Consider the following 27,813-nt stretch of genomic DNA (forward strand, 5'->3'; position numbering starts at 1 on the left):
TTCTGAGTATGTTTAAATAGATTTAATCCAAGACTTTTAATTGTCTTTTGTCCTTATCTTATCTTGTATTACCAGCATATCTTGTTATGCTGAATGAAGTTTAATGCCATTAATGGTATTATATTATTATCTCCAACGTGCTGCCATATTTTTCCAGCAGATGGCGATGTTTATGTGTACCTGATAAAACAATGTGAAAATTTAAAAAATCACTGTCACTTTTTTCCCACTGTAAACACCCAAACTTACAGCTGATTTATAATATTAACAGGTTTGTCTCACAACACAGTATGTTACAAAGCACCTTTATTCATTTTGTTCATAGGTTTGAGAAAACATGTCATTGAGGAGCAAACAAATTAAATGAAAACAAAAACAGATATTTTGCCGTTTATTCTTTTTTCTTGAACACCTGAAGACAAACTACATCTTCACATGTCAGCTCCTGTGAGAGAAAATTAAATCTGTTAATATCGTTCAGAAGAGTGATAATTATTAAGGAATAAAGGGCAATGATTGTGTTAAAATTGTCCTTACCATACTTTACAATCACATCAGCACATCACGTTCACAAAAATCTAATTATCATGACAGATACTGTCAACCCACCAGGTACAGTTTATCTCCTTCGATCCAGTGTTTCCAGCCACGGTTGGCCTTCTCTCCTTTCTGAGTGCACACCAGCTTGTCGCCCTCCCAGATCACCAGACCCTACAACAGAACATTTAGTATGTTCATGAAACAAAATACATTGTGTTAAGGAGTTTCCTCTACTGACATGCCTCTCACTAAACTTGCCTGCCTCTACCTCTTTATATAACTACCCTTGCCACTCACAGGCTCAAGTTTATAACCTGAAGGGTTTCGCTGCCATGAGGATGTCAGTTAAAAATTTCCATCATGTGCAATTACACTTAATGAAACCAGCTTTTAGTGTGAGCTAATTGTATTTGCTCTTATTTTGGCATAAAAATGTAATGACTATATCAGTCGGTCTGCCTCTGACTATTGCCACTAATACATTATGATCTCTCAGAATTATACAGTAATTAAGCACTATAACAAACTAAAACATTTTGATATATTGTACGAGATTCCACAAAAAAAGCAATGCTTTCATTTTTTTCCTTACCTCAAGTTATATCATAAATTCAATTAGGAAATGAATCTAATTTACTCTCATAACATTTCCTATTTCCTGTTTTCCCTGTGGCTTGTCATTTTGTGTAGCAAAAACTGGAAATCAGTGATACCATGAGAGGCTGAAATAGACTTATTTTACTCATAATTGTTGTTGTTATTTTTATTTTCCTGTGATTATTGTATCTGTATCCCTGGACTTTTTTTTTTTAGTCTTCCTTCCATTGCCAGTGCATCACTGCTTATCTCTCTCTCTCTCTCTCTCTCTCTCTCTAAACCACAGACCAATCTTTGCCCTGGACTCGCTTAGATAACGGCAACCTCATCATCATAAAAGCAATGAGGAAAATGGTATATATCGACTCGTGTCACGTCAAGGACTCCATATTTATAGATCAACCCACCTTGATTTTTCTGTTGTCTAGTCCCTTGGTGTACTCATCAAACTCAACCCCTATAGTGAAGGAGTGCTCATAATTCCTTAACGTGCTCAGTGTTTTGAAGTTGAACTTGTCTCCATCTTGGACTACCACTTTGGTTTGAGACAGGGAGATGGCAATTTTCCTTGTAGCAAAATCAATATCTATGGCCAAAATAAAGAGATGATTATACACACATTCAGCATCCAAATTGCATTAATTATATTTTTACAGGAATAGATGAGGTTATGCTAAACTCAGTTCTATGTGAGGTCTCACAGTCTACTTTTTTCTGACAAATATCAGGTCTTGATCTCTATCTATGACCCCCCCACGAAAAAAAAGTGCTTGATGTTTAAATAAGAATAACTTATTTGACATCATAGTTAAATCTGTGGTGCATTGCATCACCTTTATCTTATAGTGAATGGTAGCACAAGGACAGAAACACAGATTGAGAGAGCATGAAATTGGATGATTTTGTTACTTTACAACCTGTCACAACAGCCTGTAACATGACTTTAACACATAAAACAAGACATAAAAAAGGTAAACCCACCAAAATTAAAAGTTTCTTACTCAGCACTTTCAAATAATCTTCAAATTTCTCACTGGTTTCCAGTATCCATTTCCCATTGAAGTCTGCAGGCATGATGGCAGCTGGTGATACTGTTGTGTGTAGACTTTAGACAGTGGAAGGAGGGGGAAGGTGCAGGGAGCTCACAACCTCCTGCTTTTATTTAAGTCAGGGGCCATGAGGGCAGAAAACTATTGATAAGTGAGTTTATAGCTTGAAGGTGATTGGCAGGGGCAGTTGTTTTGGACGGGGAGGGGGAAGATTCACCCTTTTCTTTCAGCCTTTAAACGGTCATTGGGGGAGGTTGTGAAGAACATATGTTAGGGTACACACACACACACACACACACACACACACACACACACACACATACAACTATGCTTTCCTGGATGCACTTTTACATACATTCAGTTCAGTGTACAGACAGGAAAAGTAACATCTGCAAACATGTGCTCTTTATCTCTTGCTGTGGCAAGTTCAAATACTAAAACAGAATACATGAACTTTGAGCATGAGGGTTAATAAAGTTCAACTGGTGTAGCAGTAAAAAAAAGAAAAATAAATCAGCATTTATGACTAATTTCACATTTCTGAAGTGTAAGTCATTTCTGTCTGTAATGTTGTTTCCTCAAAAAAGTTCAATCAACTAGTTTAAAATGTTCTTGAATTGAAAAAATCTGATATTTCCAAAGTATAATGTTTTAGTCTTCGTGTTTTTCATCATATCAAATCCATTTTTTGATGCTATTTATGGCTGGCATTTATTCTGTTATAGCCAATAAATGTATTTAGTGCATTACATTTCTACATGGTAGTTTGCATTGTCAGTGGCAGAGTCGGCCACTTCCACATTCAGATGAAGTAAGCTTCACAGTACTCCCAGCGATCAAAAAACAAGTAATTTTTAATGGAAGTCTGGGACTTGCATTATAAAAATATTCTTAGCATTTCCAACCAGTTTACCACAGATGTTGCAAAATCAACCCAGACTAAATTCTTATAGATACTACTACTAATAACTATCAGACACAAGATATCACCTACTTTACTCTCAAGTCCATTCTCAGTGTACAGTATTTATGCTGAAGGTTTCAAGTTTCCTTATCTTGCATATAAGTTGTGTTCTGAACCCTGACTGGCTTGCAAATTAGTTGTGATGTCACAAAGCCATGCTCTTACTTATACGTCTTACACTCACATGTAAAGAGAAACTTTCTGCCTTCAGCAGATGAGAGTAAAAACAGTCTCCAAACTCTGCACATCCATCATTCTGCACAGTCAAGGTCAAACACCTGAGGTAAGTAACAATAACAGCAGGGGGGTAGGCACTTAAAAATGAAGCCATGTCTGAGAATCCTACCTTGTATTGAGTTGTCGTTTGTTGATCAAATGGGAGTTGAGTAACAGACTTTCAGTCAGACAACTCATGCATTTAGGAGAATCGTTTTTATTGAGAATAAATGCAAATTCAGAATTTATCCTGGCGCCAGACTCTGTTTCGACCCCTCCCTGGGAGCATATATTTTTTTAACCAGCCAAAGCAAGAGCAGGGAAAGATCAATAACAACCCCCTGAGGAACCATAAATAAAGAGTACCTGCAGGTAGACGCAGGGGTGATGGTGGGGTGTGAATGCACAAGAAGCAGCAAACAGAACAGAGACAGAACAGCAGGGCGAGCAGCGACAGCAGCTTATATAGACCGCCCAATTGGTAACGGCACTGCACAAAGTGAGCTGACAGATGAGCTGATTCAGAGCACTGTGTGCCCCGAGTTGTCTAGCTGAAGCTCTGCAAGCATCATTTCACTCACTGAAATTCTCAAGTAGAGGCTTTCACATCCCAGCGCGTTCAGATAAAAGAAGCTTCCAACACCTGATCTGTTGGCCTGTGAAGCTTCAGTAAATAACAATCAATTCAAAGTTTGTCACTGAACTGCCTTTTCCAACAAGTCTAATTAAGACGAAAAAAAAAGACAAAACGACAGGTCAGTCACTCACAAAAAGACAAATAACATTATCGAGCACTGTTTACTTTATTGATTCATTCATTTTTACTATCAATGGCTCAGTCCCAAAAGAACTGGGAGGGATAAATACAGACATCATAACTTAAATCCATTATGGAGACTAAACATCAGTAATTTACAGCCCTCAAACACTCTCAGATTTTCATCTTTTTCCATCCACAGCAATATTTCAGAGAACTAAAATGAGATTAAACATTTTAATTTCTTATATTACTGGTCTCTTCACTGCGTCCACTGTCTCACCCATCAGATCAGCTACACCTACATTAGCAGTATGCATGTGTCCATCACATCTAAATCTGTTAATCAAAAGGGTACCCACACTGAGACAGATATACAGTATTACATTGTGTGATGCTACATGGTACACACACTGACCTGCACCTCACTGTACGGACTTATAATATATATAAATAATATATATATATATATATATATATATATATATATATATATTATTATATTATAAGTCAGTATATATATTATAAGTCATATATATATATATATAACTTGAATTTGCCAAAATGTGATGGTTGGCAAAAAAAATAGTATTTGTAATAGATAAATACATAAAAGATTGGTAGATGGACCCAAATAGAGACGAATGCATGGACCAAAGGGAAGTTGGATGGCATGTCAGAAGCCATGTGTGTCTGGTGTGTCTCTGTGAACCAGTGTCAGCTGGAGGCACCATCTCGTTCATTACTAGAGCCATCTTAGGTCTTCTTGAAAACCTGCTGGCAAACAACTCCTCCAGCTCTCAGCTCCTGCAGAGGACAGAAGACAATTTAAAGTCTTAGATCAGATTGATCTAAACAGACTAAGAATGTCATTTTGCCTAATATGAAGAGGAGGGTGACATGATCATAAACCCTACTCTCTTCCCTAAATTGTACAACCACAGAAAAAAAGTTGTTTGATTTAGCAACAACATATTCTTGTAACATCCACTTTGAAAACTATTTTCTGCCACCAGAGGCCACTGCTGCTTTACATTTAAACCCGCTTGCAGCTCTCTGGCACTTCCATCTAATAACTCATTTCATGGCTGCTGATTGAAAACATCTGTTGGCATCACTTAAACCAAATAATTTGGCAGATTATTTTTGCTTAGCTTTGATAGCAGTAATCATAGAGAGGGAAATCTGATAATGCTGAGCTAATGAAAATGGTAATGTGCTAGTCATTACTTTAAAGCCTTTTCAGATGCTAATGCTTTCATTACAGGCCACAGTGGGCCACACCGTGAATTTCACTGGGGAGATGTTAAAAAAAAAAGAAAGTTAATGAAATCCTTCAAACAGACGTTAGACTGGAAAAGCCGAGATAATAAAAGAGGCAGCGGCTTGTGCTGATATGTGCTCGATCACCAGGAGATGAGATAAATGAGAATCTGTTTGGCTTTTAATTTTAAAATATATACAAAGTTGAAATTTTCTGTTTGATCTGGAGGGAACACTTGAGAATCAAAATATACAAGTCTTTATTGTTTCCCTTAAAACAGTAACTTTGCTTCCATATGCAGAACTACTTTGATTTGTTTGGCATAATCCACACATTTAATAACCATAAAAACTCATAAGCTATTTTCCCAGTGTGTATGCACCTCACACAGCATACATGTAAATGCAACCTCTGTTGGAAGTAGTGGACCAATTCATGAGTCACACATAAAAATATATGCACCACACATACAGCGCTGAGAGGCATTTGGAGTTTGGATGAAAGTGTCCAAATTGCATATATTAATATTCATAGCAGGAGCTGATGTTTTCTCACCAGATGAAGCTCATCTCCGTTCACCCAGTGGGTCCAGCCTCTTCCTTCAATCTCTCCCTTCTGCACACACACCAGCTTGTCTCCCTCCCAGGTGATAGTGGTCTGCATGAGGTCACAAGTCAGGGAAAAAATATGGTCGTAAATAAATAGAACTTTAAACACATACATGCTGAATAAGAGGCCCACTTTCCTCCACCACCACCAAAGTAATTATTCTGATCAAATCTGCACATAGAGGCGCATGCGGCACTTTCTCTGAGCCACCTCTTAAACAGCTTATAGCTTATCTATAATCAACGTACGAAAAAGGTTTTTCAAGGGGGACCACAGATAATCTTTGATCCTATTTAGTATTCACAGACGCAGTCTGATTATATAAATGTAAGTCTTGACTCTGGCCTCTCCCAGTCTTTTTCTGCAGTATCTGATATCAGTCTTCATTACATTAATTCATTGACAAGGGTGAAAAGTTTGAGAAAAGTTTTGGAAAAAAAATGAATATGAAGTCTCACTACTTCATATGCTCGTTATAATCTGGAGGGGTGCCGCCAAGAAAAGTCAATTTATACATTTCACAGGTTTTGCACCAATGTGTTAACACCACAGCTTCCCTCACCTGCAGCATGGTACTTTAACTATAGCCTCTAAAAAAATGTTTTAGCAGTGGCTTCTCAAATGTTTAATGCAAAAATGTATTAAATCTCCAAATACTCGCCATGCATTTCCTATCATCCACACCAGACAGATCCTCCTCGAACTCTTTGCCTACATAGAAGTCCATGTTGTAGTTTTTGAAGGTGCTGAGGGTTTTGATGATTATGTGGTCCCCGTCATGGGTGATGTCCTTGTCAGGCTTCAACAAAGTGGCGATTTTCCTGATGGCAACATTTACATCTGCAACAGGTCGCCAAGGAAGGTGCAAAATAAACAGGAGAGAAGGACCATGAGAAGCAGGAAATTTAAGTGGATTGTTACAGTTTCAGACACATACATATATGTTATTATTGTACTGATACAGTGTGAGATCTGAATCAAAATACTAGACGGCTGCAATCTCACTTTATTACGGTTAAAACTTTAGGATTTTTATGAATAGTGGAGCATTATTTACAGTTAATAATGTCAACTTTAATATCAAAGCTCAATATTTGTGATCTAATGATGATATGTTTGCTCCCATGCCTTTACCAGGCCATTATACCCTGCTACTCTCAACTCACCAAGGGCCTTCAGGTACTCCTCGAAGTTGTCATTGGAAATCATTTTCCAATATCCATTCAAATTAGCTGGCATGTTGGCTCTTTCTCTGCTGGTTTCCTTACTTCCGGTGAACAAGGAGGTCTGCTGTGGACGGCTACTTGTGACAGAGTGCAGAACCTGCTGTCAAAAAGCCTCAATTTGAACCAAACACGCTTTAATCCGATTATCTGCGTGTTTTTTTTTCTCTTTTTTTCTGGAAAATGTACGCACCTCCCACTTCCCTCCCCTCAATCCCCACCACACTTTCCTTACATGTCGTATGCTGTGAAAGTGTGGCATGCATACATAATGTAGGAAACACTTGTGTGCCTTATGTTGGAGTGCTTGCACTTCCTTTATTAATCGACACAGATTTAGCCTGGATGTGTGTTGTATAAGACGAAGCTGTTATAATCATCAGAGTTCTAATCACAATGCAGGGCCATCAACAATCAGCTTAATGGAGTAAAATCACACAAAAATCTATTGAAACATTGATGAGCCTGTGAATGTGGCTGAATGGAGCACTCAGTGTGGATAATATTCACAGTACAAAAGCAGAATCACCTGAGCTTCAAATGATCCAAATGGAACAATTAAACATAGCACAATAGGACCGTCACATCTTTTGTCTCGCTTAAATAACTCAATTAATTTGATAATCTCTTCTTTTTCAGCAGCAGCTCACCCGCTGTCTAAATCCTTTACTGACTGGAACATGGACAAAGACACACACACACACACATCATCTTTCAAAGGATGCCAGTTAGTATCATTCACAGTGGCGCTTTCAGCCATTGGTCTCAGTGAGAAAATACCTCCTGTAGCTGAGCAACTGTCAGGATTACTTTAAATCCTTTGGTGGAAAAAAATACAAGCCTCCCAGACACTGAGTGTGGATGATAAATAGGAAACTGAATAGATCCACAATAAATTGCAGTTGGGATGCTGCTGCTGAGTAGAAACACCAAAATAATCTGAGAAGAAATTAAAAACAGGATCCAGCTTATATGTTATAATTAAAAACATACACATGGGGCCTGGTAGTGGATCCTGGTAGCCTATAGAGGTTGCACAATATCTAAAACAATATATACATACATAAATAAAGGATTTAATATTATAAGACTTTTAAACATCATTTCATAAATAAAATGTACAGGAAGTAACTGAGCAGGTTACATTTTTAAAAATAAATATGAAAACTTTTTAATGGTGATTTGCACCTTTAACTTTTTCACCGCTCACTTTAATGACATGGTTTTGTTTGGGTGTCTCGTCTACTTTCTGAAAAGATTGTATCAATTTAATATGATTACATTTTCAATCTCTTTTGGTCTCATTTTTTACATTTATTTTAATGGCAGGCACCGAATGCCTGATGGGTAGACTATGAAAGGAGGAGGATAATGCAATAACAATCTTTATAATTGTATTCCTGACAAAGTCTGATATGTTGTATTTTTATAAATACATTGGAATGTCTATAAATTAAAGTCTATTGATGTAGCCTATTGAACAAACTTTCCTACTGTGGGTGGGATTTGAGTTGCTGGTGGATCTATGGGGTTTATATGGCTAGATGGAAAAAACACCAGGCAGATAAAAAAATACTTTAAACATAAAGTTTTTTATTTCCATTTATCCAACTCTGCAAAACTACATAGGATGAAAACAAACAAATGTACATTCACATTATGGCACAAAGATGAGGCTCAGTATTTGCAACAGTTCATGTAGCACTGCGTACATGCTTCTGACTGAAAATAAGTGGAAACATTTTGGCCAAGTGGTGTTTCTTTGCAGACATCTGCAGGTTGTGCAATCCTCTATCTCACTGCAGTCCAGTCAAAGCTAACAGAGTGTCCAGTCCCAGAAGAGAAGCACTGATCTGTGAGTGAATTCACACTTCAAGGGCTCCCATGTTCAGCTCAATGCTGCCGCCTTCCATCTATCAGTCATCCAGACTCTTCACAGGCTGTTGTGCCTGTTTGGCAAGCGGCCTCAGAACCGTGCCCTCATTTCTCCTCTCGCTGTCCTCCGTGTAGAGGTTGTGCTGGTGAATATATTCTATCACAGAGTCTGGGATCAGGTATTTCACGCTCAGTCTCCGTCTCAGAGCCCGGCGGACCTCGGTGGCGCTCGTCTCATTCTTTACCCATTCCCTCACCAGGAAAATGTTTTGACTGTGGCGGGAGAGCGTGTCCGACTCGTGCACGACTCGCTCGGGCTCAAGCCCCCCTCGGCTGACGCAGACAAAGCCAAATCGCCCGGCCACTTCCTGCACGTGGTCGTCCCGCCACAGGCCAGGGATCTTGAAGGTGTCGAGGAAATCAGCTCCACACAGGAGCTTCAGCTGGGGACTGGGACCTGAGGGGAGATAGTGAAGAGAAAGACTTTTACTTCTTTACTAACCAAATCTCTGAATATTTACCATAAAAACGATAAAACAATAAAATGTGGTATGACAAATATGACATTCACATTGGCTACATATAAACAGGTTGTGATGTCTGTCATTTTGAAGCTTCCTAAAGATGAGAGAAGAGTTGATATGCAGTGAGGAGGCAGATATGATTCACTTTGAGTCTAAAAAATATCCATGATAAATAATTCTGCTTTAAGACAGTTTATGATGATTTTTTATGTGAAAAATGCCTCATAAAATAAGCTTGCCTCAACTCAGAACTCTGAAACCGTTTAATCTTCAAAATATATTCACTCATCAGTCACCGGTACAATTTTGATTTTCTCCTGTCTTGGCTCTGGCATTAGTGGATTCCTTCAAATGATTTTACCCAGACATAGATATTCAGTGATTCGTCTGTTCACTATATCAGTAATATTTCAGCTCAGTGTTGTTTTCTGAACAATTCTGATGGAGATAGAGTAACATAATCCTTAAGGGTTGCTTGTTTTGAATACATGGAAACAGTCCAGTGGGTGTTTGCCAGCTGGCTAGTCCACAATCAAGCTTAAAAGCTGGCTAAGCGCCAGAGAGTGCCCTTAATGTTGAGAAGCAAGAAGCAAAAACAGGAGGCATTGATGATTAGAATATCCAAGAAAAAGTAAGTGAGTAACATTTTGAAACAAATAAACAAAAAAAAACAAAAAATCACAATATGACCAAAACTGACTTACCACTTCTATAAATCACATAACTTAGATATTTATAGGGCTGGAGGTTTAAGTAAATCAAAACAACACCAAAAACTTGTGAGTGGTTTTGAGAAGACTAAATAAACTTAAAGTAAAAAAGAGGGAAGCAAACAGAGCAAAAGTGTAAGACTTTTTTCCCCCAAAAAATATGCAAAGAAAATATGTAATTTATTCTCCTCATCTCTGATGAACATAAGGGCTATTCTGTTTTTCATGAAAACTGTAATCTTTATGGAGTGCTGTGAAAAAATCAGTAGGGTCCAGAAAAGTGTACTGATTGGCTAGCTTCTAGTTATACAACAACCATGATGTTCACATGTTATAGTCGTGTATTTGTGATTTAGTTTCTCCTTGCAACACAAGCACACACACACACAATATCCCAAAAGTATTAAAACTATCCCTAATACTCTTTAACCACTGTTAGTCTGAAGCACAGAGCACCATTAGGCTTCTACTTTACACATGTTAAGCACAGGCACATTATGTGGGACTGATCCAAATCCTTGGCCCCCTGGGCTCTGTTAGAGGGCTTGTTAAAGATAACGAGATAAAGTAATTCGCTGAAAAAATATTTTATCAAGCACTGCATGTTTTGTTCAGGGGAAGAATACAGAATACATTATTATGTAGGCTCTAATCCCAAAAAGAATATGTGAGTGTGTGCTAAATATAGGAATGTCATTAGTATAGCAGTTATCTGGTCATAACCTGCAGGTAGTGCCAAGATTCATTCTTTGGGGACCATGAAGTTAGGAAAATTATATATTTAGCTTATCCAACATTTCTGTCTCAAAATGGGAAGAATTCACTGCCGATGCCAAGAATTACAACCAATTATAAAATGCCTGAAAGCAGCTGGTGGTCAAGAGGTTTCTGAGCTGATCCCAAGTTCACAACAATAACAGGTTCTTACTTGAGAGGGGTGTGGTGGAGTCCACGTGCGTTACCGTTCTCTGCTCAAACTGCTCCAGAATACGCCCATAATGATACCTGCCCAACAACCAAAGTCATGATAGACAGAACGTGTTTCATTAATATGCATACATTCATCATTTAACTTTTTTTATTTTTGATGCACGTGCTTACGCAACATATTTCTCAATCTAACGCCAATTATCAAACTGAACTGTGTTAGAGAAAAGACAAACGTCTATGAGTCACAGAGGAACTTGTAAAACTTCACTGTTTGCGAGTAAAGCCTCTTAAAGACCAGTGCATTTGCGTGTGTGTGTTGGGAGTGATGTGATGCATGACGTGGCCTGCTCCGGACAACAGGCCACTTTATTCCTCGATCAGCAGCCGTGTTGCGCAAATGCTGCTTAGAGACGACCAGCTCGGTGGAGGGTGGTGTTAACTCATGAGGGGATTTGTGAGAAATGCAGAGTGCCGGACATGGAGAGTGAATAAACTGGAGGAGGTTCAATGAAGCAAGTGTAAAAGACATTTTTAAAATCAGTCTAAATGCCATACATGACATACAGTAGGTGTGTGCACTAATTATGAATTCCCTTTGGCCAAACTGCAGAAATAAATTTTATATTTCGGGCACAGTAAACTTCTGTGGCCCATTACACAGACATCCTTTATTTACAACACCACTGCTTGCCTCTTTTCACACATATTCATGTCCCAGACCGGCTTTTGGAACTTCAGAGTTTCCTCTCAACCAATGAATTTAACAGCCCATGCCCTTTATTTCACCTCATGAAAAACCCAGAACTCCAAGAGTAGGAAGAGTCCAACCTAGTCTGGCAGCTCCCAAGAGACCAGAACCTGTAATTTAGGCTCAGGGAACCTGGCAACACTTTGTTACATAAGCAGTTGAAGCTGGCATGCAGCATGGCGGCCGGAGGAGTAGCAGAAGAGAGTACATCCCTGTAAACTCTGCTGCAGTAAAACTAGGACGTGTCAGAAAAGAGAAACTATTTCTCTAATATCCCATCAAGGATGAAGGAGGATGTAACAGGAGACAGTAAAAGCTAATGGAAACAGAGAGCACACTCAAAAAAAAAAAAAAAAATTCAAAGGGAAAGTTCAGAATGTAATAATTAAAGTTTCAAGAGCTCTAAAACAGATATAAAACTGAAAAAATGTTGATATTAACATTCCACTTCTAGCTGCACACAAAATGTACTTTTACAATGTCTGGTCACACAAAGCCGTAGCCTTTTCTCTGTACTCTGCACAAATGACATTTGGTGGAGTAAATCTCCTCTCTGATAAACCACTGGAGCGACGATGGATGGACAGGGAATTGCTTACTGTACTATAAATATCTATCCATGTCACCATGGATGTAATCAGTGATGTACTTTGACAACAGGTGACAGGACATAATCCTACATTTTGACCATCTCTCCTTTAAACACTGCTGTTGCTGTAAATGTGTTTTATACCTCATGGTGACCACAGTCTCTGTCCAGTCTGGCTGCTGGCTCTCCCATTCATCAACCTTGACCCAGTCAGAGCTCTGGAGCGCCAGCTTTGCCATAGCAATGCGGTGCTTTGCCAGTACAAGGCCTTGCTTTCCATAGCCGTCACTCACTGGAGACACGATGCCACCCACCACCTGGTACTGGCCTGGAGGGAGACAAGATTAATACAGTTTTTCTGGGTCATGACAGCCGATACAGAAATGGAATATAAATGAGTAGTAATCTCTACGAGATACTGACGCTAATATTATTACTGCTTTGGCAGATCGCACAGTTGCTTGAACAAATGCTTCAACTGATCTTTTTAAAACGGGGTGAAGGAGACGCTTGATCACGACATTAAGTATGAAACTATACCATAATTTATGATCAGTAATCAGTTTGAAGGGTTTCGATCTTCCTTACACTCTTTTTGATAGCAAATTCTATTTAAATAAAACAAACACTCAGCAAAAACAGCTCATGTGTGCTGCTTTAAGTCATTTGGTTACTCTCAAATTAGTCACCTGATGTCTTTTAGGTAAGGGGGTCAAAGGGAAACTATAAGAGCATTATTTATGTCCCTGCCCACTTACATGCTGCACATAAAGCATCTTAGAGAGCGCTGACTCAGGACTAGTGTAACCTTAGGTATAATGATGTCGTTATGACCATGTGACCAGGCCAATATTCTTATTAGGAGCAGCTTTAGGGGTAAATGGGCCTGGGTTTACATAAGGAGACTGTGTCTGCTGACACGGTTGTTCACAGGGCTGTGTGGCAGCACATGTTAAGACACACAACCTAAGGTTTTCATTCACGCGTTAAGAGAACGACAAAGAGTGCAACTTAGGTCTCTGCAGCCTCAGAAATACTTACTGAGGTAACTTTCTCTTTGTTGATTCTTCCTGTTGTGTATAGTTCAACAAATACACAAGAATGTGGGGATGTTTTCAGCAGCATTAATCGATATTTAGGCCACTTGGGGGGCTAGGATTCTACAACAAGCTGAAAACAAAGCCCTGTTATTGTCGTATAAAAGTTTTTACCTGATAGCTGAGTCCAATATTCATTCTCCTTTGAACTCTTGGATTCAACCAACTCCCGAGACAAATATCTGCATGTTTAACTCGCTGGTTGTTAAACTTTGTATGTCTGCTTTTTGGTGCTGGATAGATAAGAAATAAGACAGTATGTTTATCAGGGTTTGTCTGCTGGAAACAGCTGCCTGCTGCTGCTACTGGAATGAGGCTGATGAGAGCGATGGAAGCAAACTGTAAATTCTGTAGATCATAAAAGAAAAAAAACAATGACCTAAAGTTTAAAAAGCGTCACAGAGCTGTGTCATAATTCTCTATGGGTTAATCACTGTGAGCAACCTCTCTCTCAATATACACAGTCAGTTGATTCATCGTTAATAACAAAAAAAAAGAATATTAATTGGTGGCCATTATCCAGGAGCTTTTACAGCATCTGGCTTGACCCTAAGGGTAATCCAGAAAGTCGAATAAAACACACAAACCATTAGCAGACACAGTGTCTGTGAAAAGGCTCTGACCTGTGCTGTGCATGTGGTCTCTGGCCAGCTCAAACAGCCTCATGTGCTGGTTGGTGATGGGATTAAAGGAACCACAAGCGAGCAAAACTAGTGGAACACGGCGGGTAGCCATCTTGGTTTTTACCCCGCTCACACCGCTGTCAAACGACCCTTGGAGGAAAGCAGAGGAGAGAGTTATTAACACTGTGGGATTTACATGACGGGTGTCAGAAGAGTGAGAATCCTCTTCTAGAGCATTACAGGACGCTGTGCAGAAAGATTAAGAGTGTGTATATCCAAAAGTCAGCATCTGTCATGTTCTAACATTACGCAGAGGTTCGCCTTAGTTGCATTAACCTTAACAAACTATTTATAATTTATTGGGAGTTTGTACTTGCAATGTATGAGTACAGTGTTAGTATAGGTGGCCCCACTGAGAGGTAACTCGTAGAAATAGAAACTCTCTGTCCATTTATCATTGGGACACCCAAAGCAGGCAAGAATAAATGTGGCGGCATTTTGCTGGAGTCAGACACCGGAGGAGGGGGTGAACAACTGCAGTGGCATTTTGTTTTAATGTGTACATGCGTGTGTAGAGCGCCTAGAGGGAAATTAACAGCAGCCTCTGTACATTATCTGGAACGATGGTTTCTTTCAAGCACCCTCTCTGGCAGGAATCCAACATGATTTGAGCTTGTTTCTCTTTCAAAATGTAATTACTTTTCTTACTTAATGTACACTGCGTAATACCTGAATCATGCCTTTAAGACAATATTTTAAAGTGTCGGGTTCCTGTTTACTTGTTATTTGTTCACATAATAAAGCTGCCACCAGAATGTGTTTTCTCTGCCTCGCTCTTAATAAACACACACACATATATACCTCCAATGTGATCCAATACAACAACTCTAAACTCCAAATTCTACGTTTACGCACCCTCTTAGAGAGGTATTCATTTAACTATTGTAACGCTGATTACTCTTAGTGTTAACTATGAACTTGACATTTATTAAATTAAATTAAATTAGTGTCGGTCTAATTTGTAGACAGCTTCTTCAGTCTAATTTGAATACTTTAATGTCCGCTTCAACTGTAGGACAACACAGCACTGACTTATGATACATCAAGTGTAAATATATATATGTATCACTTATATTACAGACAAGGTGTACCATAAAATATATTTTCTGTTCTGAAGTAAGGAATAGAGTAGAAATACTTATTATTCATTCAATTATGCCAATTATCTTGCTGAACCTGAGCCAAATAAAGGTAAAATAAATCTTGACACAAATAAATCTCATTGTACATTCTTCCCTCTCTTCAGATGAAATGTCCTTGTTTACATTACACTATTGTGTTTACTATTGAGGTTGTAGTTTGCTGTTGTGTTAAACTGGACTGCATTATATTCACACGTGTTTTTATAATATTTTTGACTAGCCCATTTACTTACAAGAGAGGGGCAAAATATTAAAAACGCCTCTCAATATAATGGACTCCTGTACGACAACAGCACCCACTAAGAAAGAAAGAAAACATAAATTAAAATGAACCTATAACACAGTAGACATAGATAAATCTGAACTTAAACCTGTGTAAAGAAATTGTGACAGTGTCAACAAAAACTGAAACATTGTAATAGTAGAAGTAGTTATTGTTTTAGTTCAAATGTATATATAACAAAAACATTTCATTATTATTAGTTCGGTTGCATTTTATTGCTCACTTACTGCTCCTTGCTTGACAATTTCTCATGCATTTTACATTAGGGACATTGTTTTTACTCTGTGCAACTCTGAAAACATAAAATCAGGCAATAAACAAACGACTTTAAAATCATAAACATCTTCCTGAAGGAAGTATTTGATCCAGTACTGTTCACACCTGAGACACTGTGGACTTTCTCACTTCAGCTATAAGATAATATGATTATCAGACATGGAAACTATGAGTGTTTCATTTCATTCAAGGTATTTTGCAACAGCAGCTTTGACTTTGAACATGAATCAGCTTAGCGGACAAAACGACACACACAGCGACAGACACACATCAGAGAGTATGTGCAGGTGACACTCAGAAAGCAGTGCATTTAAACTGTGCTGGTATAAAACTCGCAGCATACAGGAGTAAAAATAATAATCTGATTACCTTCTTCTCACATTGTTGCTATGCGGTGACTGTGTCACACTCTTTCCACTCCCCTATTCTGAGCAGCCCTTCGCTCGATGGTTCCGCATAGGAAAAACAGGCTCAACAGCGACCCCTGCTGGAAGAAGCAGAGCCAGAGCTCTCCATGGTGCTGAAATACACCGGCCAAGCGGTTTGTAAGTTTTTGTAATTACACACAGTTAAGATGGCCAACAGTATTATAACAGCTACTACCAGTGTTACACTGACTTTCAGTTTAACATGTTCTGGATCCTCTGTTGCTGAACACAACGATTTCCCAGGAATAAAACCTTCTATAATAACCGGCTGACCTTTACAGCAGCACTGCATCAAATATGTAGGTGTTCCTGGTAACCTTTCATTGTTGTTAACTGCTTGTCAGATAAAAAAGGAGAAGCTTTGTCGGACACTAATTGAATGTCTGTAGTAGTGCAACCTACAACTGATTATAAAATGGCTGTACAGCAAATGGCTTTTCCAATAACTGTGCTTTGTCGCAGAGGGACTAAGAATAACTTAAAAATAATGTGAAGGTTCATATAAGCACAGTGACATTTCACAGACCACTGGCATATACAGCAAGGAAATTGAGTACAAACCCAAATGAGGACAGTCATGCCTCCAGGATTTGAACATGCTTGCATACTGTATGTGCAAGAACAAACATGTAGCTAAATTCATGAACCGTGGGTTACACAGGCCTTTTGTGTTTCAAGTCTAGGTTCATTAGTGACCTCTTTTTTTGCCACTGCTTAGTGTGTATCCATTAAAGTGCCTGCACACCAGCAGAGAGGAGTTTGTTTTACCCAATAATCAACACAAGGGTTGGTGCGGATAGACAGAAAAAGAGCTCCCAGGGTTATTTTCTGTGTGGAGGGAAATTTTTTGGTCTGATTGTTTTGGTGGTAATACTATTGTTACATGAAGATAAATTAGATGATAATTTTGAGTTGGCAACCAGGCCTAGATAGTGATGTCCTGATAGCTCACATATACCGATCATCATAGAGTTAACATTTGTGCTTCTTCAGGAAGGGAAATTCTTAATTAAAGTAAAGCTTTTATCACAGTGAGGATTCAGTACCTTAATGAATGAATCTCTTTATTACTAATATTAATAATTTAGTAGGCATCAACTGTTGAATTATATATTAGTCATAAACCTGTTTGGGCTTGCAAGAGATGCTGGAAAAAGTTGATAAAAAAAAAAGCAATACTTTCAGTGAGGTCACATAAATTGCTCCTTCTGTCCCCAATCTTGAGTGATTTCTGAGCTGATGGTTTGACCACAAGCAGAAGGGCAATCTGTTCATTGCACCATGTTTCCCACGTCACTGCTCTGCTGTAACTTAGGTGCCACTACCCATGGAAACAGCCAATTGGGAGCATGTGTGTGTGTAAGTGACAGTGTGCATGTAAATGTGGTCCTCAGTGTGTGTGTGTGTCTGTGTATGTGTGTGTCTGTTCTATCTTTGTTATCCTCTTAACTCACTTGAGGTTTGCCCTCTCTCTCTCTCTAATCTCCCAGAACACACACCCACACCAAACAGAAGACCAAACATGGGGGAATAATTGAAGAACATACGGCCGTTAGAGAAAAAACAGTGATTCTGCCACAGGGTGAAAACTGAAAGACTCAAATCTGTGAGGGGGAGTATGGCTGTGCTGTTTGGGCTCTTGTTAGGAGGATGCAGCTGGAAAAACATCACATATAGCAGCTGCTTCATTTGATTATGAAAGGAGCACTGCTGTAAAAAAAAAAAAAATCCACAGTTCATGCTACTTCCTAATTAAAAGTGATATATTTTGTTTTACATTCCCCTAATGTAACGTACACAAGCAGTGCATAGAGGATAAAAGCTAATATGCTGGCTCGAGGATGCACATGGGTTACCAACTAATCTGCAAACCAAAACATCCAGCAGGTGGGCATCAGCGATGTTTGGCCCCTCAGCTAAGATTAAATCTGATCTTGTATGCTAATGTCAACCAAATGTTAGTCTGAAGACAATTTAGATCAGTTAGAACCTTTTCGAGCCTCTAAAATGTAAAACAAAAACAAACTTTTTGGTTGAACAATTAGTAGCTAGACGTTATTAAGCAAACACTGACTTAGAAGTTTCGTCATGTTGTGATCCTCTAGCTCCCATATTAAACTGGTCATTGCTCCATTTTTCAGGGATGTGGTATAAAACTTCCACCTTGCCATAGCTTGGGGTTTATTGAATTGATTGAATGACTGTAGCTGTACTCCTGTAGAGGAATGCAATCACTGTCAGTTAACTTACTATTACAGCAGCCCTTTCCCAGAGTGTCAAAATCAATCTTTTCACTATACCAACACACTCATTCCTTCCCTTCACCTCCTCCTCTCCATCCCTTGCTCCTTCTCTTTTATTAACAGTTTTATCAAGAAAAAGCAAGATTTTGCCCCCCCCTTAAAAAGAGACTATTATTCTTCAACATAAAAGTGGACAATGTGTCACGTCCATCATTTTGGAGCACCCACAATCAATAGAGTGTGAAATATAAAAAATAAAAAAATGATTTGCTGTTCACCTCGTACAAACGCAGCCTTGTTTTAGGAACCTTTATTTGATGTTATTAAACATTAAAGAGTCGATTGTGTTTTATTTTGAAAACTATTCACCGGAAATGTTGTTTTATTGACGCTCTCTAAACGTCAGTCTCTCTCTCTCTCTCTCTGTGCTCACAGTGCACACTGACTGTCTCTCTACCCACCGACTGTCCCCACACACCGGCTGAAAACATCCTTGCGCTTGGGAGGTGATCCAGGATTTGAGAAGAGGAGAGGACGAGGAAACATCACCCACACACCCGGACACACCATGCAGATACTCGGGGTCCCTTTTTTGCTGTTTTGGCTCATGTGGGGCCACTCCTGCGCACTCGGCGAAAAAGGTAGGAGCGTGCAAAAAGAAAAGGGAAAAGGAAAAAAGAAGGAGGAAATGGTTTCGAAATGTTTTTTTTCGCGTTTGAGTTGCACAAGTTGGCAAGGAGAGCGACAACCGTCAGTCCAACAACTTCCTCGGCGTTTAGGTGTCTTTTTTGGCTGTGTGTCCTTAAGTTAATTAGCTTAATGTAGGCTTTTTTTTCCCCCCCTGAGGATTTATTGACTTTTAAATTAAAGTTCACTTAATGTCAGACAAGGCAATTAGCAGGACGTGTTCAAAGCGGTGGGAAATTACAGCTTTGTTGTTAGATTATACATTAAGGGCACATTATCGATTAAGTTTTTATTTGAAGATATAAAAATTACAGATCAAGAGTAGAAAAAACGTTTAAAATGCGACAAAAAATCCATATTACATAAAACAACAACAAAAAACAAAAAAAACAGGAGCTCCTCACAAACAAGAAACGATTCATCTAGGAAAAATGACTGCAATGATTAGTTCATCATCAGCTAATCAGTTGACATTAATTGACTAACTGCCTCCGCTGTGATCACTATTCCACTTCACATATTGGCACATAAGCATTTATGTCACCCTTAAAGGTTACTGGGAAACTCTTTTTTTGATGATGTTATGTCTTGAGGCATCCCCATGCTGGCATGCCCCAGTTACTTTTGAAATGATGAAGACCATAAACACAACATTTGTTGAGGAAATCAGCGGTTACGTTGTTGGTCATGACTGGCTGGTTGTCCAGTGATCTGGAGATGACTTCTGTCCACGGTAATTGATTATTGCTCGGGGAGGGCAGCCACGGTCAGGGCGTTGTATTCAATCACATCCTCAGCCTGTGATGCTCTCTCTCTCTCTCTCTCTCTCTCTCTCTCTCTCTCTCTCATACTCACACACACAGAGTCGACTGGTGTTGCTTGTGAAGGGCAGCGTCGGTTTACAGTGGTATTAATTGGGTCTCTGGAGTGAGACTGCTGGGCTGTCTGTGCTCAACCAAACCAAACATTATCATTATTTTCCCTGTTCATGTGGCCATGAGCCATAGGGAAGGCTAACTAGGTTTAGGCTAAGTTTAGAGTCTTCAGTGACTCATATATGATCATATTCACAGTTGACATTGACTGCATAATGCACCGGAGGACAGACATCACACTGTTACCAAACATGTCATGAAATGGCTGAATTTGCTTCGACAGTCAGATTTTTACTCCTGTCTGCATGATGTGTGAGAGGGACACACACACACACAGAGTGAGTTTTCAAGTATGTGTGTGTGTGTGTGTGTGTGTAGGTTTGGTTGTTTACAAGCTCAGCAGAATATAGTACCTACGTGAGACAATGCTGCTGAATACCTTGACATGTCAGGAAATAGACCACAGCAGATGAATGCCAAAGAACACAAGACAGAGAGGATTAGATGGGTGCTGAAAGAGAAAGAAAGGAAGGGGGGGGAAGAAAAAAAAAATCGAAAACAAGATCAGATTTATGAGTGTCTTTTCAACAGAGCCGTCGAGCTGCATTATCCTCGCCCGAACATAAATCGTGAAAGCGGCGTGGAACGCAGGAGCATAACTCAGGTTTTCCTCTTCTGTGCAATGACTGGTGCAACAATGTCTGGTGGAAACTGCTCTGCCCGTCCTGACGCTCCTTTCCTCTTTACTGTCATTCATGCCCTTTGTATTTTCTTTCTTTCCTCTGATTTCTCACTTGCTTCTCTCTCTCTCTCTCTCTCTCTCTCTCTCTCGCTCTCTCTCTCTCGCTCTCTCTCTCTCTCGCTCTCCCCTTTTGACTTCACGTCACTGTTTGGTTGCTCCGCTCCGTCGAGCTGATGCCATTCAGAGGGCAAATGTCACAGAGAGAGAGAAGTGTTTCGTCATTCTCCTCCTCGCTTCTTTTTCCAAGCCCCAACAGTCTTCGTTCTGATTTCCAAAAGCTGCTTCTCTCTCTCTTTCTCTCCTTCTCTCCCTCTCTCTCTCTCTACAGCCATGGATTCAATTTCAAAGTTTTATGGGCTTAAGTGAGATGTATAAATGGCAAGGCAGTCTTCTTTCTGTCTTACTTTGCCTTCTCTCATCTGGAGAGTGTCACATCCTCACTCTATCCCAGGTACCTCTATTACCGCTGCCCTCCTCAGTCCCATTTGTATGCTCTCCCTTTCCTAGCCTGTCCAGATTTTCTCTGTGTTTTACTCCGTTTGTACCTTCTCTCAGCCTCCCTCCGACTCAAACCTTCTGTCTTCTTTACTGTCCGCCGTTATGATTTTGTTTGGATTCCTAATTACTCGCGAAGGAGGAAAAAAAAAAAGAAGAAGTTTGCTATGCATAAAAAGGTGCGTGCATGACAGGCGACTGTGTTAAAAAAAGACTGAGTACCCTTGTGCTTTGTACTGGCATTTATAAGTGTGTGGAGGATTGTCAGGTCTGTGCTGCTGCTGGAAGTATATTCAAATTAAGGCAGATATGTAAATTAATGTCCTAATTTGGATGTTAATTACTCAGCACGGCTAATTATAATATGTCTGATGAGGCGTAAGGTGGAGGAGAGGAGAGAAATGGAAGGTCTGCCATAGGATGATGTATGTGTGGTGATGAGTGTGTGTGTAGAGAGACTGACAGAGATAGGTGTTTGTGTTTAGGGCTGTGTGTATATGGCAGTATTACACCAGCTGGTCCAATGGCCCCGGTGGGGTTTCTGGTCAGCTCTGCTCAATATGTGGTGGATAAACATTGCATGCGGTACTGACTTCTGAGAGACGCCCTCACACACTGTTTCCCCATTCTGTCACTAATGCATGGACACACACTCCCGAACTTTGAAACTATCTGAGCAAAGACATTATTTCTTAATAAAGACACACCTATTTTCCCCTTGGAGCGTCACCAGGTGGCTGATTGTCAGTGAATGACTCTAGAGTGTGGCACTGTGGAGGAGACAGTGAGTCAGGAGGACACAGTAGTGGAAGAAGAGGTAGAAAATCATGTATTTATTGATTTTAAACCTTATATAATGTGCATGATGATTCTAATTATTTCATCATAACCTCTTTTCATTTTTACTTAATAACTTTCCTCTGTACACTTTGGGAACACAAATGTAGGAGATATCAAGAGATTTAGACGCACAGTGAAAGAAAGCATTGGATAGATACCAACTATGACCATACCACATGAAAAGACTGGGTACAGGGGTACTGCTCGATTCCACCGGGAACGGTTGCAATGCCAGAGGTGATAGTGCCCATTTTAGACGATGCTTGTGATTCCATGTGTTTCAGAACCAGAAGCGCCTGGTCAATTTTTGATGGAAGTCGCGACAGCCACATCAAGCAGCATAGGACAGATTGAGCTGGCCAGAGAATCTGGTAAATTTTCAAAATAAAACACCCTGTACAGCTGATCGTCAAACCAGACATGGGAAACAGTATAAAGTTGTAGCCTACTTACTCATGAACCAAGGAAAAATAACCAAATCTGAGCCAGTTAACCATGTCTTGCGGGCTTTATTTACTTCTGAAACGCTCCTAGTGGGGTTTGAAGCTGTGTGGAGAATGGACCGAAATAGTATCGAGGCTGCAAGATCACCGTACCGTGCCCGGTGAAATCAAGACATGAGATGGGGACACATTAGACCTGTTTATGAAATTGATTTGGGTTTCTGGATTGATCAGACCATGTTGGTCAAGGTGATCTGGATTGAAACCTTTTATAGGATTGTCTACCAGTCGTTCAGTGCGTTGTCTAGTGTATTTTCTCACTTACTCCAGCTCATTTTCAATTTTGCCCCAAGCTTTAGTCAGTCCCACTTAAGAATATATTAGGGTGTCAGTGGGAAGCATGAATTAATTTGGTGTAATGTAAGGGCTCAAGAAAGAAACCGTCATATCAGCTGGATGCAGTTGCGTCATAATGTGTTTGCCCTGCGGCTCAATCGTGTCTCTGTTGCAATTAAAATAAGGTTTCACAAGTGGAGCGTCTTTAAGCAGTGCTTTCTTCAGAAGCCATGTGTTGTAGTACTGTGCACATCTGAAGCTTATCTGTGATCAATGCGGTCACAGAAACTTGTGATTGTGCTTTCCTTTTTATTCACTTTAGATGTTACTTAATAAGTCCATAACAAATTAACTATATAGTTAATTATTTAAAGTTTATGCTAATTGACACTAAGTATAGGCATTTATACACATTTCCAAGTGAATTTCGAGCTTCAGAGATGCTATCTGCTTCTTCAAAACATAGAGCTGTTTGTGAGCCATGAGTGAGACTCATAGAGCTGGGGGACACTAGTGCAGAGGACCAGAATGAAAACTGTGAAAAATAGTTATTTGACACAAATTATTTGGCTGGATTGTGTTTGAATACAGGTCTGCATGGTTTTTCTCCTTAACGCAGATGTGAGTTTTGCAGTTTTTAAATTCTTGGCTGGATTAAAATGATCTGTATCTGTTGAGTGAGCAAGTGTCTGTTTATTAACACTTGACTGAGGCGTTCTAGGGGTGAACCTCTTACACGAAGTTAACTGATTGCTTTTTCGTAGATGGATGATTATTGTAGATTAGAAGATAATGTATGTATGTATGTATTGATTATGATATAGAGTTAAATACATATATATGATTAAAATATACAACTAAATAGAAAAGTACCCTTAAAAAGAGCCATCCCTAAAAAGAAACTCTAAAGCAAATTCTTTACTACATTTTAGCTGCATGTAAATTATCGCTTGTGATCATTCACTTATTATAAATTATATAACTACTGACGTGTGCAAATGGTGGAAACGACGTGGAGCACAAAAATAACACCAGTAACACAAATGCAGGGACGCACATGAGAAGTATGTACATGTACATGACTGTATTGCCCCAGTGTATGCTGGGAGGCTTCTCAACACACTGCAATTTAAACTTTAACTGCAATCGCATGATCAGCACAGCCCGTCCAATGACATTTTGAACATATTTCAAAAATATTGGCGAATAAGACCTCTGGACGTTGTGGTTTTGTTTTAATGAAAATATGCTCTTAAAGGTCTCAGTATGTAAGATTTAAGGAGCTCTAATTATAGAATGGGATTTAATATGCAGCATTATGTTTTCATTATATACAGATGTCACAGGTCCTCTTCTACGGAGTCTGCCATGTTGAACTGCCATGTTTCTACAGTAACCCAGAAAGGACAAACTAAACACTTAGTCTATATAGAACCTCTCATATTTTTCGTATGTTGCAATGTAGTTTCTCCTTCACGCTAGGAAGGAGAAGGTGACGTTTCAGGTGGTTTGCAATCAGCAACTATACCATCCTACACATTGGTCCTATATGGTGAGAATTTAGTTTTTGTTTTGTGTAACCTAAGCATGCAAAACTACCAATAGTGAGAAATGGCTGGTCCTCAGTGTGGCTGAATAGAGCAATATTGAACAGCAACTTACAGACTGCACAGTGCTTCTATTGTGTCCCATGAGCTGGTGTCGCTGAAATGTTTTCTATTGTCTCTATGTACACAGGCGTAGCAATCCTTTATTAAACAATAGGCCGTGGTCTGTTGTGGCTCATGATAAAGCCTGAAGTTATGAAGACATGCACCACCGCACACTATTTTAATTATAATCCCAGTACAAACTTATTAGCCCGCTCTGTGTTTGTATACCTAATCAAATGTGTTAACATTGTAGCGCGTGTTCATGTCCAACCAAATATATATGAAGCGCACACAGAAACGCACACAAACGCACCCACTCACACATCGATTGAGTCATCTTCTTCATCTCCCTTTCAAGTTGTCCGGTACGCTTTGAAATGACTTTACGTTTGATTTTTTTTTTTTAACATTTTTTTTTTTTTTATTGCTTTTGATTTCCCTCTGTGGTAATCATGAAAGAGCCATGTATTTTCCATCATGAAATATGATTCTAGAGATGTTTTTACAACCACAGGTTTTTGTGAGTGTTGGAGAAGTAGGCCACAAACTACATAGTGTAACATCACAGGTGCTACTGCAAGTCATGCCAAAGGGAATTCTTTTAAGTTTTCTAATACTTTACCTACAAGGCGACTCGGTGTGTGACTGAAAAACAAATCATTTTTTTTAAACAACAAAGGAATATTTTGAGAGGACACCGTACATCACTGTGTGCGTGTGGTTTTGCTCACGCCTTCAGTCACGTCTGCATGCGTGCACACACCCGTGCACCTGGTGTACCTGAAGCTACAGTCGCTGCTCAGGAAGAAAGGAATCACAGCAGGGAGGGGAAAATGAAAGCGTGTCCTCAAGAAGAAAGGTTTTAATTTTCATGAGTCATCAGTCAGATGTGTTATCTGTTTCTCTCTGTCTGTCTTCTTGGTTTTTTTTTCTCTCTCTCTGTCTCTGTCGTTGCCTCTCTTTTCCTCTCCCCACCTGATTTTTGTGTGTCAGTGCAAGTATTCCCGTTTCTCCTCTCAGATCACTTTTTATATTTCCATCTTCTCCTTCCTTTCCAAGGCTGCCAGTCTCGAGCCTCACCTCACAACATAGTGTGTCCTCACCTCTGCCATTGCCCTTCATGTCTCCTTTTTTTGTACTCTTCCTCGTCTGGACTCGCCTTTGTTATTCAGTCTCTTCTAGTATTGCTTTTATAAATCATTTAGACAATGTTGTTATGAACTGTGTTTTCAGGTGACATTGCTGCGTCCAAATCTGTTTTTGTGTGAGCGTATAACATTCGTATATCATGTCTCGTGTGTGTGTGTCTGTGTGTGTGTGTTTGTGTGTGTAATGGATTGTTTGTGCAAAATCCATCATATATGACACCAATATGGCTACCTGAGACACCTGCTAATTAGATGCTTCATGCCCCTCTGGTTTAGATTACTTTTATAATGTGATGTTATGTTGCAGGGAAAGGAATGAAAATTTGTATTACAGGCAAAAAAGATTGTTTTGCTCGACTGAGAACAGGACATATACGTCTGTGTATCATCTTGTCATACAACTTAGTATTTCATTCTGTTTTCCTAATTACATTTTCTCCTGAAAAATGATTGATGGAAAAGTAAGAAAAAAAAAATCACAGTCACTTTGATGTTCTAAAATAAATATTCATATACTGTAATGCAAATTGGGCAGTTCATTTCTTTTGAAATATTCTTATGTGGAGATGTTTGTTGTTTAATTAAAAATTATGCTCAGAGACCAGTGGGAAGAAGAGAAACTCCTTAATTTTCTGTTCTTTCTAGGTTTATTCAAAAAGTAGTATTTTTAAGGACAAAGCACACTTTTTCTTCTTTTTTCTTGTGTGTTATCTCTTTTTTTTCTGCTCACCTTGCCCATACTCGGTTGCAGAAGTTATTATGTGTTTTTTGGCAGGAAATAAATATATTAAATATAAAGGAGACATAAAAAGACACTTTCTACTTTCGTAAAATATAATGTTTATTTTGTTTTGCTGTTGCATAAGTCTAAATACAAATGAAAAAAAAATCGGAATACATTAATTGGCATCTCCTCCTATATATTAGCTGCAATGGTTTATTGGCTGCACAAATATTGACTTTTGTGAGTCACTGCTCCTGTAACAGGAAGTGTTCTCCATGGAGTTATTGACCTTATTTGTGGTCAGAATTTTTTGTTGTGTGTGTGTGTGTGTGTGTCCACATTAAAGATAAACTGTGTGCTTAGGGCTTATAAGGCCATTTACACAATATTCCCATGAAACAAGAAGTGTGATTGTGTGTCACCTACTGCATGTTTCCCTGATCCATAAATTTAGGCGTGTCAGAACACAGCCTCAATTTCCGATTTGTAATTTACTCTCCGTCTTTGCCTTTTGGTTTTTCCATTTGCAGTGTTTTTGATGTATAGTCTGTCATTACCCTCTGAGTCATTTGGTCCTTCCTCTTCCGGGCACACTTCCTATATGATCACCTGACCTTTCAACCAGACTGTTGAGTTCGTCCTGTTGTTGATTCACATATCCTCCATGCTTTCCATCTCTCTCTCTCTCTTTCTCAACCTCTCTGTCTTCCCCTAAGGAACAAGCAGTATTTCACCACCCACCACTCTTGTGTCAGTATAGCAACATTTCCCATCAAGTCCATGTCACAACAGATGAGTTTTAATTTTTACTTACTCTGTTGTAATGACATTTGCTGTTTATTTTATTCACGGTCCACAGCTTTTGCTATTACAACTCTGTTCTCTGTCAGCAAAAAATCCTATTAATCTTTCTGCAATTTCAGCATTGTTTTTGCACAGTCTGATAACGGTGCTTACCCAGGTTTTTTCGAACTCATTATTGTTAATCAATTGACATTCGTAATCACAGATTGAAAATGAAACATCCCTTTAGGCACTCTTATGTACAAAAACTCACACCAGCTTACACTCATATACAACAATGATATCTTGCAATTGATTTGATTTGTTTGGTTTGAAACCAT

At 39.2% G+C, this 27,813-nt stretch overlaps 3 protein-coding genes across 3 annotated transcripts in view; 1 reads left to right on the top strand and 2 right to left on the bottom strand.

The window, feature by feature from the left end:
- Positions 1-307: 307 nt before the first annotated feature.
- On the bottom strand, positions 308-16,539 carry LOC104933935 (uncharacterized). The gene is made up of 13 exons (XM_027284997.1): positions 16,446-16,539; positions 14,316-14,465; positions 12,740-12,923; positions 11,257-11,333; positions 9,137-9,551; positions 7,163-7,299; positions 6,658-6,836; positions 5,943-6,044; positions 4,902-4,930; positions 2,139-2,242; positions 1,545-1,723; positions 610-711; positions 308-445 (listed from the first exon to the last, which is right to left on the bottom strand). The coding sequence occupies exons 2-13, from the start codon at positions 14,425-14,427 to the stop codon at positions 392-394; spliced, it is 1,674 nt and encodes a 557-aa protein (XP_027140798.1). The 5' UTR covers positions 14,428-14,465; positions 16,446-16,539; the 3' UTR covers positions 308-391.
- On the bottom strand, positions 4,687-7,331 carry rbp1.1 (retinol binding protein 1, cellular, tandem duplicate 1). The gene is made up of 4 exons (XM_010749479.3): positions 7,163-7,331; positions 6,658-6,836; positions 5,943-6,044; positions 4,687-4,930 (listed from the first exon to the last, which is right to left on the bottom strand). Exons 1-4 carry the CDS (start codon positions 7,233-7,235, stop codon positions 4,880-4,882), a joined length of 405 nt encoding a protein of 134 aa, XP_010747781.1. The 5' UTR covers positions 7,236-7,331; the 3' UTR covers positions 4,687-4,879.
- Positions 16,540-19,153: 2,614 nt separating the features above from the next.
- Positions 19,154-27,813, top strand: part of clstn2a (calsyntenin 2a) — a 137,237-nt gene continuing 128,577 nt past the window's right edge. Inside the window, exon 1 of the mRNA XM_019255077.2 lies at positions 19,154-19,388. Within this exon, the coding sequence (XP_019110622.1) occupies positions 19,316-19,388 (73 nt within the window). The 5' untranslated portion in view covers positions 19,154-19,315. The remainder of the gene's footprint in view (positions 19,389-27,813) is intronic.

Source organism: Larimichthys crocea, chromosome XII, assembly GCF_000972845.2.
Source record: "Larimichthys crocea isolate SSNF chromosome XII, L_crocea_2.0, whole genome shotgun sequence".
In the NCBI taxonomy this organism is placed as follows: domain Eukaryota; kingdom Metazoa; phylum Chordata; class Actinopteri; family Sciaenidae; genus Larimichthys; species Larimichthys crocea.